Raw genomic sequence first — 13,018 nt, forward strand, 5'->3', positions numbered from 1 at the left:
ACATTTAATTGTTAAAATAATCAGCAGATTAATTGATGGTGAAAATAATTTGTTTGGTACAACCCTGCACAGCAACAGAAACAGCATGAAGTGAGAAAATGAGTGCAGAGTGCATCTGATCAGTACTGCATTTTTGTCTATAAAGTCTATTACCTGTGTGTCTTGATAAACAAATTGGTTAAACTCAAATTAAACTCAGGCAGTTAAATTCAAAATAAATTGATAAATTCAGTCTTTATTCTCTTTGTTAAAAATCCATCATTAAAAATTATTCATATCAACTGAAATGACACATTATATCGTGATATATTCTTCAGCTTTATATCTCCCAGCCCATTTTTTTTATTTTGAATAAGCACCGCTCCTTCAAACAAGAAAAAGAAATAAAGGAGCAGAAAGTACATGGAGAAGACGGGAAATCAAACAGCTGCAAGACAAAGCAAACTAACAGACCTGCTGAACCTTGTCAGAGTTGGTGCCGCCACCATACTTACACAAGATCCTCAAAGCAAACTTAGTTCCGCCCTCAACACAGCATGAAGGATGTATCGAGTCCCTCTTTTGTCTCCGTACCTGCAGATACAGCGGGTATGTATACCCAACACACACACACTCTCAGAAACACCTGAAAATGTCTAATTCTATCTGATGCAAATGTATGCATTGCCATTGTGAACTACGAGTCAATTACAGTATAATGCCATGGTTATTCTGAACGGGCTGAAGGTGGAGGCACCTCAAGACATTAGTATGCTGATGTGTTTAAAGGCCAATTTCACCCTGCATGCCTCTGGAACAAAACCCTCAAAGAATTTGCATTTCAACAGAATATCACTTTTCACTGCCTGTTTTTGAATCTGCGTCCCGTCGGTGCTCCTATTTCACATTTCCTAGCCTGGATGCATAATCACTTTTGTGTCAAATTATCTTCATTGAGTTGTAATAAGCAGAAAAAGATGCCAGTGGAAAACAGTTTTTTTTTTTCAATCATACTTCCTCGAATTGTGCTGAGAGTTGGTGTTCTTGTTACTTGTGGGGATTTCCTTAAGTGTACGATGTTTTTTTTTTAATGCATTATATATTCCTCATTAAACTCAAGATAACAGGGATGAATAGGCAGTATTCATCGCTCTACGGACTTAAACGCTGGTCTCCTCATGCTGCACAAGGAATTATTGTAAAACTCAATCATATGTTTCACACCATTCAAAATGGATTCTCAGCTCTGCTAATATAAAAGGGCAAATTAGAGCATCGTATCCCCTGAGCGGCGCTCCATCCTCCCCCTTTTATTATTGGTAGTAATGACAGCTTTACAGAGGGAACTAATTAGCAGGTTTTCTTCCTGTCAGTGCTGCCACCAGATGAGCATAAGCAAGGTCTCACAGGTGGAGAAGAAAGCAAAGAATCTTATTTTCTCTTTGTTGGTCTCTCACACTTTCGCTTCCTCAACTACTTTGTTTTTTCTCTTTTTTCAACTGTTTGCTCATTTAAATGGCCTGCTCACGAGGTGTTACTATCCTTTGAGCGTTTAAATGCAATTAACAGCACAACAAACACGTACAAATATACTAATACCTGTGTGTATAGATGGATCCGCTGAAGAACTCACTGCAGCGAGATATTAGCTGAATAATAGATCAGATTCCTCCCCGGACCTGAAACCTTAATGTGACTTTAAAATGAGAAAATCTAAACATTTCAAAGGCTGCACTGAAAACCGTTTTGAAATTGTATGCTGTGTGTATGTCAAGCAATTCTATTGAAAATGCAGCACTTGGCAGAGCGAAAAAACGTTTTCTAAAAGACAATTTCTCACTTTGAAATGTTTCTTGCCTGGAGCATACAATAAATGAGGCTCCGGTGAGCAGGCAATAACTTTTGTCAACAGTACACTAAATGTTATGAGCTGTAGATGTGCAGTATGTAGTTTAACAATATCCTACGAAGCAAGCACACAAAACGCCTTTGTACTGACAATAATGCAGTGTACCAGGTGGTACAAAAAGAAGTTAAGAGAAAGGCACTAATGCACTGTTGTTTTTGTAAATTAGCAATACTCGTGTCATGCCAGGCGCACAATTTTGTTTTCATGTTTATCTTCATTTTCTTCCCTTTCTGAAAATAAAAAATTGATTGAACTATATGTGAATATTAAATTAAAGCGGGCTGTCACCGTGAAATCAGCGACTGTGCTGAGGTGCACTCTACACTCAGCAGGAAAGGAGCACTATGAGTGCAGACTTTTACAAGGTTGGTGAAAAAAGCATTAAAGCACAAATCAAAGAAGAAGAGCATGTCAATTATTTATCAAAGTGAGGAAAAACCACAAGGGCAGATAGATGCGTAAACAAAGGTAAGGTTCTGCAGCGTGGTGCTGGAAACAGAAAAGGGCAGGACGAATGGAGGCCAGAGCCCTGCATTCACAAGCACACGAGAGCAGTAAAAAATATATATACAATATGTTAGATATTCTGACAACAAATCAAACAAGTCATTCTGTGAGCCAGTTCAAATTATTTCTTTCTTTTGTTTGTTTAACCACACACTCATGCCAGAAGCATTACTGTTCCTACATGTGTATACAGATTTAAGTGTTCTTTCTGACCCATAAAAGCTGCGGGGTGTAGAAAACCAGCAGCATCAGAAGCTTTGTTTATTTGTAGGAAAAGGTCAGCGTCTGCACATTTACAATGTCTCTGGTATTTACCTCAATTTGCAAACATGTAAGCACATGTGCAGGAGCGGTCTAACTTGATTGCATCTACTGTAATGCATTCTAAACATACACAGGCCTGTGTTTGCATCCATAAAAAGCACAAAGAAAGAACTCCTTGCAGCAGCTTTGAAGTTTTAAGTTCCTTAGCTTTCGTTTTGTAAGTGACGTCACTTATAAAATGTTACATACTTATTTTAACCCAAACCACAACCTCTACCTTAAGCTAACCAAACTGTGACTGTTTCAGAATGACTAATGTGACTAACATCACGTACGTAAGGGCTGGTATGTCTGTTGCTGGTGTTGTCCAACAGTTTTGGGTTTTTTTGCAGAGTCATTGGCAATCGACCTATTCTGTCATATAAGGGGACGTGTTGGTGGTTTCTAGCAAGTCAATGTATTTGCCAGTTCTAAAGCATATGCAAATTTGCTACCCTATTCTGTTGTTTAGGTGTGAAGATGTGTTGCTGGTTTGTAAACTTATATATTATATATGCCCGTTCTAGAGCACATGTCACTGTTAATTGCTCTTGTCTTCTGTTGTATGTTAGTGTCACTCAGTAAGTTTGCCTTAGCTGCATGTTTTTGATTACAGACTTTTATCTTAGTGGAAATTTGCACCAAACAACAAAGCTTCTCCTTTCTTCAAGCTACTGGTCACAGTTTTTTTTTCCTACAGTTTAAACCTGTGGGAAAAAATATGTCTTACTTGAGAATAAAATGGCATATTAAATCTTTAATCTTTAATATCTGACAGGAGAAATCTGTTCTGTACTGTACTAAATCATAAAATGTATCAGAGATTAAGGAAACAGGCTTGAAATACTCGCCTCTCTTACAACAATGCTACAGCTGCAGTGTCCTCCTTTGAAATTTCTATTCTGTTCCCATTTCACGTTAATAAGAGTTTAAATTAATTTGCCGAATGACTTAGTGTGTGTATCTCATAAGTCATAAAGAAAATCATAAAATGCTTGCAGAAGGAGTAGACGTTTATAACAGTTTAACTGAGCAGCGTTAACAGAGTCTGACAGGCAATAAGACAGGCGGTCACTGAGCTCCAACTCCAGAGAATTGTGTATTTTCAGAGCAGTGGGGTTCTGTTTTCAGTATAACAGGCTCAGCTTTACTTGTAAGACAACTGACAGTTTTAACCAGCCGATCAACTTATCTGTGGGACTCGCTTGTCTTGCACTCATGCAGCGTTCCTACAGCCTGCCTGAGGTTCCTCGAGTCAGGGAGGAGAGGGCAGGAAGAAGCAACTCACTTCCACTGTAGACTACATATTAAAGATTTCAACCTTTTCATATACTGTCTGTGGCTCCAACTCGCTATTTAGACTTCTGCACTCATTTTTGCGGACAAAATGCCTACATATTGCTCCTTTAAGAATTTCAAAAACACAAATAAAAGGTTTTTAAGTATTTTGTTACAAATTACATCTCATTTTTTTCTTCTCACTAAAATACTAATTACAATATACTCAAAAGTAATTTAATGCACATTTTAAATCATTTAGTTGAAGTACTGCACATTTCTCTATAAGAATAATTATCTATTCTGTTTAAATGTGTACAAGAGTGGGTGAAAAAAAACCGAGTGACCAAACCACTGAACCATGAACTTGGTTAGTGTCGCCTTTGCAGGTCCATTTATCACCCTCAATACTGTGATATTAGGAACCCTGGAGAGGCTGGATATAAGCAGCAGACATACAGCTCCTCCTCTCCCGGCCTCTGCCGAGAACAGAAGCCTGATTCTCCCACCTGCAAAGTCTCCATCTGCTCCCCCAACACGGCACAACAACAAAAAGCTCCATAACCCAACACACAGTCAAGCCAACCTTGACTGTAATACCCTGTGACAGTTTGTATTTGACACAGGCATATCCGCTTTGCAGTTATTTTCAGCGGCTACAATTGTCTCTAGAATAAATGCATTCGATGGTGCTCTAAGATATTTTGCTGTCTTTCCAAATTACATTCTGCCCGTGTTTTATATTGTATCTCAACTCTTCAAGCTGGTGGTCTGCAGTGCATCAGTGAGAGGTGGTGCAGCAGCACAAAAAGAGCTGGATAGCAGAGAGGCCGGGTGTAGGTTTGGGTACAGTATTAGTTATTCATGTGTGTCTGCCCTAAAGACCAAAAAACCTTCCTCGCGATCCCACAATAAAGCAAATGCGTAGTAAAAAGCAGCGACGTGGACCCCGACAACCTCTGGAGAGGAGATTTATGGGACCTCCATGAAGTGAATCTTCCAGAGGTGATGGAGGAATGAGGGCACTTTAAATCCCATTACTATGTGATCAAAAGTTGTTTCTCACTCCAGATTATCCAGTGAAGGCGCACAGTGGGATCCTGTAAAGACGACCCTGAAAATCCTGAGAGGTAAAGTATCAGCGAGTAACAATGGTGAGAGCATGTGGAGCACATATTTCTCTTCATTAAGCGATAAATAATGCAGAGGAATCATATGAATAATTTTCTCCCTAATGGATATTGCATGCTGAGAAAGGATTTCCAGTTCCACTTTTTAAAAATTTAGCATGTGAAATGATGCGTCGCTATGTGACAAAGTGATTTTTCGGGGCAGGAAGAGAGTAGCGCAAATGCATCAGAAAGCTTTCGGGAAAAAAAAAGTGAGACTGAAAGAAGAGAGAAAGAGAGAAACGCACAGGCTGGGACTTTTCCCATTGAGTTCGACAGCATCGAATTACTTACCCTGTCAGGCCTCGCCTCAGATATGCTGGTAAACACCAATATATTTTATCTAATTGTTCAACATTAGGGGTGCTATAAATCATTTCTATACTGCTCTACTTTTCCTTTATACTGCAAGGTCTAGAGCCTGCACAAGTGAAACAAACTATAGCTCTCATTGCACATATATTTACATCTTTTGTTCTTTTATTTTTCTGTATTGATTCATTTTGTGTCTGTGATTCAAATCAGGTGCAAGTCGGTTAGAAAAGCCAAAGCTGGTGGATGACCATGAATGAAATACTATCCGACTATCCACAAAATGATTCTGGACGCAGGGCTGAGCAAAAAGGATTGCCCTCTTGCCCGTGGCAAGTAAATGCCACGTCCGACAGGGCAAGTGGTTAAAGAGAATTCACAAATTACAGTATTTTAAAAATCGATTAATAATTCTTAAGGCAAAAATGGCAGAAAATGGCTCTCAAATTTAGAGATTACCCACTGAATATCTTTGGGTTTTAGACTGACAAAAGAAGACACTGGGATGGACATTTTATCACTATTTTCTTTGACATTTTGTAGACCAAATGATTGATTCATTGATTGATTAATCCGGTAAATAATGGGCAGATAAAAGCAGAAATCTGTAATATATGTATTGTAATAAATCATAAAATGACCATGTTATTTTATAAGAGATTAAGGAAACATGTCAAGATGAAATACTCACTTCTCTAACAGCTGCAGTGTCCTCCTTCCAAATTTCTATTCTGGTCAGTAACTTGTGTTTTTGTTTGCCAGTATCTCATTATTAAGAGTTCAAACTAATGCAGAATGTTCACTGAATGATTTAGCATCTGTTTATGAGTCGCAAAAAATCATAAATAATCTTCTAGAAGGAGTAGATTTTTATAACAGTTAAACTGAGAACTAAATTAATAGAGTTTGGCAGGCAGTAAGGCAGGCAGTCATCGAACTCAAACTCCAGAGTGTGTATTTTGTTTTCAGGATAACATGCTTAACTTTACATCAACAGACAGCTGACATTTATAAACAGATTAGCTTACAGTGTAGGACTCGTCGTTGCTTGCAGCACTTAAATCAATATACCGTCTATGGTTCCAACTCACTATTTGGCCTGCAGTACCCATTTTTGTAAGTGCAATTGCTACATATTGCTCCTTTAATAAATATTGAAAATTATCATTAGTTGCAGCACTAGATTAAATGTGACACTTAAGTCTTTGTTGTCATTTGACAATTCGTACAGGGGGAAGTAAAAATCAGGCAAGTATATTTTCCGACAGGGCAAGTGGAAAAAAAGAAACCCTGGAAGGTGCCACCAGTTTCCGAAGATGATGTACTCATAGAATCCCAGTTAAGTCTTTGATTAGAAATCAATACTGAAAACGCTGAACATATGGTTGTGCAGTGGGGAAATTGCATTTCCCATCTGTCTGAATACAGCATTCCTCATACTTTATTCTCTTCATCAAAACTCAGAGATGACATATCACAGATTGCATGTACATTGGAAATGCGGTCTGTCATCACTGGATAGGATAGGAAGCATGACAACCTATGGAAATTCAAATAGCATATCCGATAAAGCATGCAGGCTCTTTTCATACCGGTGCGATGGGTTGGATGGATGAGTTTTAACATCACAATAAAACGTCTCTTCTTGCTGTCAGAGTGTTTCGTAACTTGCAGTGACACATCTGTAAAGATATGAAGGAAACATCAGAAGCATATGACAGATTACAAAGCCCGGGTATAAAAGGATGTGGACTTCTTTCAGACTTTTCAGCCCCTGTGATGCTACCTGCATCCAGCAGCATGACATACAATATGCATATGTTATCAAAGTAAAAATCTGGCATGAAACTTTAATGAACAGAGGAGTGGAGGGAGCGGTGCAAAAGAGAAGCTGATTTGCTGAAGGCAATGTGGAATTGTTTTAGTGAAGCGTAGCGGACAAGAAGCAGGAAACCTGGGAGAAGAACAATCGCTATAGGCATTTGCATTTCACATGTGAATGTAAGAGCCACCACTGCAATTATACATACCACTGAGTAAGGACATGGCTGCAATCCACAAAGCAAATTTCCATGCTTTGAACAGAGCCACAGCTTGCCTAGGGGACTTTGCAGCTCAGGTGGCAAGCATGGTTAATCCACCATTTGGGAGAACTTGTAAGCTTTAGCCTACATGGTCAGCAGCTAAACGTTACTTTCCCATCACTTGATGCTATCTGATTTGTTGTCCTTGGACTGAAGTCTCTTAATCTTCTTTTAATTGCAGCACACTTCCCCCAAGTGAGCTCCATTTCTCTTTTTAAGATAAAAAAGCACAACAAGAATCCAGCAGCGATTGGGAAAACTGTCCTAAAGCATCAGCAAAGTTTGACCCCCGCCTACATGCAACCTATTTTGAAATCAGATTGCCCCCCGATTTACCTCCACACACCAGACAGCATTAGTCCGCACCAGGGCTGGAGTTGCTAGGCAACTGAAGACACTTGCTGCAGACTGAAATGTTTCTTTGATTCAAGGAAAGATCTTATATAATGCCTTACAGGGGAGATTTTTTTTTTTATAATTGCATAAAAATTGTCTTAGTAATTAGAATTAATGTAATGTTATGTTAGTTGGCACAACATACTGAGTAGCAGCATGATTTGACTCCACATGAAACAATCTTCACTGAAATGAATTTGCCTTCAAGTTGGTTACTGTACATAAAGTAGTTTTGCTGTTATGAATAAGAATTGTAGAAAATCTCATAGGAGACACACACTTCCTAATGATTTATTGAATATTGTGTTAACCACAAGAGCAATTAGGAATTAAGTTACATACATTATGTTAATAGAAGCAAAGGAACACACATAGTAATGAGTTCATGTGTGTAGATTGTTTCAGGTCAGAGAAAAACGATTATGAGCAAGTAACGCAATTATTTGCTTTTCAAACTATGTCCTATATTTCCATACATTTCTATTACCATACAGTGAAATTGCTTTGATACACAAGCCGTCAATCGTTGTCACTTTAGTTTGCCAAATGCTGCAGTGCTGCACTGCACCAGCTATCCACAATGTAAAACATGAGACTATTTCAGTAATATGTTAATTGTGGTTCATCTAGTTAACATAATATGTGGGTAGTCTGAGACAGCAGTAATTACCATTTTCTATATGCTTCTCTGTGCCGCAAGGGCCCCTGGGAAATTACTGGGGTTAAAGGTCGAGTGGTGGGCGAACCATGCTGTGGGTGACCTAGAGAAGCTTTCAGGAAATGAAGGCAAAGTGGCTGCAAGGAAATACGTAACTTGTATGTGCTTGGATTATCTAAGTCATGAGTGAAGAAGCTCATAAATATGCATATTCATTATCCAGTGCTGCATCCCCTCTCACTGAATCTATCATGAAGATTAATGAATATTATTCAGTCATTCATGACTTACTGTAAGCAGCAGTTTCAATCGTGAGCAGAGAGCACCACCTACTGACGATGAGCAGTATTTCAACAGCAGGAATGCCAGTTATCCAGCATAGAAGCTCTTTTATGAATCGTTTTAAAGCCCCTATTATTGTTGCTGCAACTCTACTTTTAGCTACAGTTTCTATATTTCATCATTTTTGTGGCCTCTAGTCCAATCTGATCACAGGCTGAAAGTGGTTAGACTCAAATTAATTGTGCTGCAACTTCTGCAGATATCAGAAACACATACAAAATTTACAAGAGTGCATATTCTGAACTGTTTACCCTAAAGATGTTAGTAATCAATCATTAATTGATTAAACACTGTTAAGAATGATGATGATGAAAAAGAATTGATTGATAATTAATCAATAGTAAAGGAATGGCAGTAATTGTGTCGCATTTGACATTGTTTTGTCTGGCAGAGGCATTTAGTGAATAAGGAAATTTCAGGAACCTTGAACTTTAAAAAAAGGACACGAAGACATTAAAATATGGGGAGAAAAAAAACAGAATGCATTTTTTAAAATCTTATTAATTATGATTACTCAACTGCCCACATTTTGCAACACTTGTTTAACCATAATATTTGATATCATGATCAAACACCTCCAGTGTTGAAGTAAATACAGTCTAGTAATTCACCACTAGATGTCACTGCATACCCATCGGTCAAGCACGGGCAGCGTTTCAGTTGTATGTAGTTGTATAAAATCCAATGGAGGTGAAGTCATGAATAAATAATAATGTTGTTCTGATGCATATGAAACACTACAAGTCAGACATATTGATCCCAAACACATTGGCTGTAATGTTGGTCTCACAGCGACTTTGAAGGAGATGAATTTACAGTCTGACCTACATTCACCCTGCAGCAAACACACACACACACACACACACACACACACACACACACACACACACACACACACACACACACACACACACACACACACACACACACACAGGTGCAGGTTCATGCATAAAAAATGACACTACAAACAAACTATTGTGTTTACTTGTTCTTGAATATTTTTATTTGATGTTTGCTTGTTGTTCTACTTCCACATTTATCTACCTCAATGGCGAAACGGAGGTCAACTTAATGATGTCTTTATAACCAGCTATAAGCAGTTCATGTCTGTATCCTAGTCTGAAATTTACTGTAATACCTTCTAAGTTCTTTGCACATATAAACATACAGTCTAAGCATATAATAAAAAGTTTGACCTCATAAACTCATACACCATAATCAGTTAGAGGTGAATTGTCTCACTCTCTCCAGCTGTCAGGTCGTTGCGCTGCTCGTCTGTCTTACTGACTGATTTTTTTTCCATGCAGTGGTTGGCGGGGTGGCGTTGCAGCAGTAGCACACACTGATTCCTCAGCTCTTTATTCATACACAGCAGGATTATGGGGCTGGAGAGTAAAGGCAGGTCCAGCAGCAGATCTCTGACAATCTCCTGACACACAGACTGGTGCTCCATCAGTGCAAACACAGCACCTAAAGTACATTAAGTATGATATAAGAGTAATCAGTAATTACTGCAGTGCCTTTAAATAATAGTCATTTATATTTTGTAAAATAGAACTTCTAAGTCTTTTAAACAGTTTTTAACTTCAGATGTATATTAACACACTATGAAGACCTGTATTAACTCCCTAATACAGTCTAACTTAGTCCTCTATGATCAGAAAAACCAAAACAAATATCTACTTTGTTGATAAATAATCACTTTCTGGAGGAGACATTCCTAATGAATACAAATTATCTTAGATTTTTGATTACAGCTAATCAAATTACTTGTTCTGTGAAGAGTAAAATTGACCTTATGGCAGTTTTAATTCCCAGTCCCAGCTGTTCAAATGTTAAGGACAGCATTTTTATCAATTGATTTAGTTTGCAGTCTTTTTTCACAAGTTTCATCAAACAAAATCTCCCCGTTTGAAGATCAGAAAATCTAAACACCGTATCTCTAAATAGCAAGCTGATTTATCGGAAAATAGCCTTTGTGCTTATGGAATTACACTGCAAACAAAAAGCTCTGAAGTTTCTGAAATTTCAAGACACACAGTTTAGTCACTTCCTACAACACTGGTCTGACTTGACCACATTCAAAGCATCCTGTAAATTCACATTTTTAGTTCATTTCAGTATAGTGTTCCAAATATGTAATAGCTTCATGTTGGTTCAAAACATGAATTAGTCAATCTCAAGTGGACTTTCAAACGATATTCAGCTGGAGTTTTAGTACATTGAAACAGTAAGTTGAAATAGTGAGCTGTTTTACACAAATATTACACAAATACTGCTGTAATGCTGCATACCTCGGTAAAACATCAGGGGAGTATGACTGCACGAAAAAAGAGATACTACCCAAACCTAATGCACACTAATTTTCCACTATTATTCAGAACATGCTAATACACTGAAGTTGATATGGATCGTGTAAACAGCACATTCCATGTGGATATTCTGAACTAGGCCGTATTCTGAATTTGGCATTTTACATTGAAGCATTCTTTGGACATGTATACTGCTCATTAAGAATGTGCCTCAACTGAAGCTTTTACCACAGTTTGTAAGGCTGTGATGGAGATACTATATAAATGCAAGTGTATTCCCTTACATGGTCAAAAAAGACTGCCACCAGTGGAAAACCTTGAAGAAAAAATCTAATTTTGAAGCAAATAAGTAAAATAGCTCAAGCGGTTTCAGCTCTTCCACTTCTCCACAATATTCCACATAAGAGCATGCAAATGGGAATATTATGACATAATCATTTTCACTAGCCATGTAAACAGCCAAGTAGAAATATTATCTTTTTTGGAAAAAGGACAAAAAAGGGAATATTTTGTGCATGTAAACATAGTCATTGTAAGTGATGAGGTCAGAATTCAAAGTCTTTGTTCTGTGCAACAAATATATGGAAAAGTTTATTGACGCTATTATGATAGATATTAAAATTAGTATTAGTTACAGATATTTTGATACTAAATTCCCTCTTCATGCTTTCATGGACTTTCCTTGCTGAGCTACAGTGGAGGGATTGTACCACAAACAGAATATTCAAATTCATCAATTCTTTTAACATAAATATGGGAATATGCATATTGTTCTGTAAGGAAGACTTTAAAATATGAACCTGTCCCTTTAAGTTAAACTAGTAAAGTAACATTTACCTACCAGGTACGTGTGCTGTGAAGGTGATGACAGATATGACGCTGAACACTTTGGCCAGGTGCATGTTGACTCTCTGGCTCCTGTGCATCAGCTTGGCGCTCTGGACGATGGTGTGCAGAACGTGAGCGTAGAAATACAGACTTAACGGCAGAAACACTGCAGTCTTCACCAGCAAAAACACCCTCATGACTTCATCATTAATGAAGGAGAAGCAGGTGAGATTGACAGGATCCAGGTGATCCACATGGCTGCCCAAGAGCCACAGGGTCAGTTCCTTCAGCCCCACTGGCAGGAGGGGGAAGAGGAGCTGCAGGGCCAGGAAGACCCTGCTGTTTACCAGGTGTCTGCAGCCACACACCACCGTCAAGTAGATGGAGAAGCTAATGAAGGAGACATAGTGGAAGGAAGCAGAGCTTGTCAGGTGTTTAGCGCTCACCATGACTTCACACAGACGAGAGCCCAGCAGCCAGCGGCCGTGCTGCCTCCAGTGAATGGTCATGGGCCACAGGCTCAGGTTGACAAGGTTGCAGCTGGTGCTTCCAAGGATGAACATTGCCACGTTGCTCCTTATCTTGCTCCGCTGGCTGAGCAAACACACCACCAGGGAGACCAGAATGAAGATGTTCAAGCCAAAGGCAGGGACCAGCAGCAGGACTTTAGAGGTGGCACAAAGGTTCAGGTAGACGGAGATAGTGCACAGGGAGGAAGACGTCTCATTCATGGCAAACAGGTAATGAAGATGACAGTGAATGCAAAGGTAGACAGGAGGACAGATTTCCTCTGCTTTACTATAAAAGAGCCTGTAATACTCTTGGGTAACAAGGACTGAGATACAGTTTGTGCAACATGTGAAATGCAGACTCATAAACATGTTTTCCTCCTATACGTCCAATCACCTTGACTTCCGCTGCTTCTGAAGTTCACTGTTTCT

General features: G+C 38.7%; 1 protein-coding gene across 1 annotated transcript; it reads right to left on the reverse strand.

Annotated features, from left to right (window-relative positions):
* Positions 1 to 9,956: 9,956 nt before the first annotated feature.
* On the reverse strand, positions 9,957 to 12,808 carry LOC146327032 (uncharacterized). Its single transcript, XM_084718286.1, has 2 exons — positions 12,091 to 12,808; positions 9,957 to 10,407 (listed from the first exon to the last, which is right to left on the reverse strand). The coding sequence occupies exons 1-2, from the start codon at positions 12,806 to 12,808 to the stop codon at positions 10,160 to 10,162; spliced, it is 966 nt and encodes a 321-aa protein (XP_084574412.1). The 3' UTR covers positions 9,957 to 10,159.
* Positions 12,809 to 13,018: the final 210 nt, after the last annotated feature.

This window comes from Lutjanus erythropterus, chromosome 5 (assembly GCF_056507025.1).
Source record: "Lutjanus erythropterus isolate fLutEry1 chromosome 5, fLutEry1.hap2, whole genome shotgun sequence".
NCBI classification, from domain to species: Eukaryota; Metazoa; Chordata; class Actinopteri; order Lutjaniformes; family Lutjanidae; genus Lutjanus; species Lutjanus erythropterus.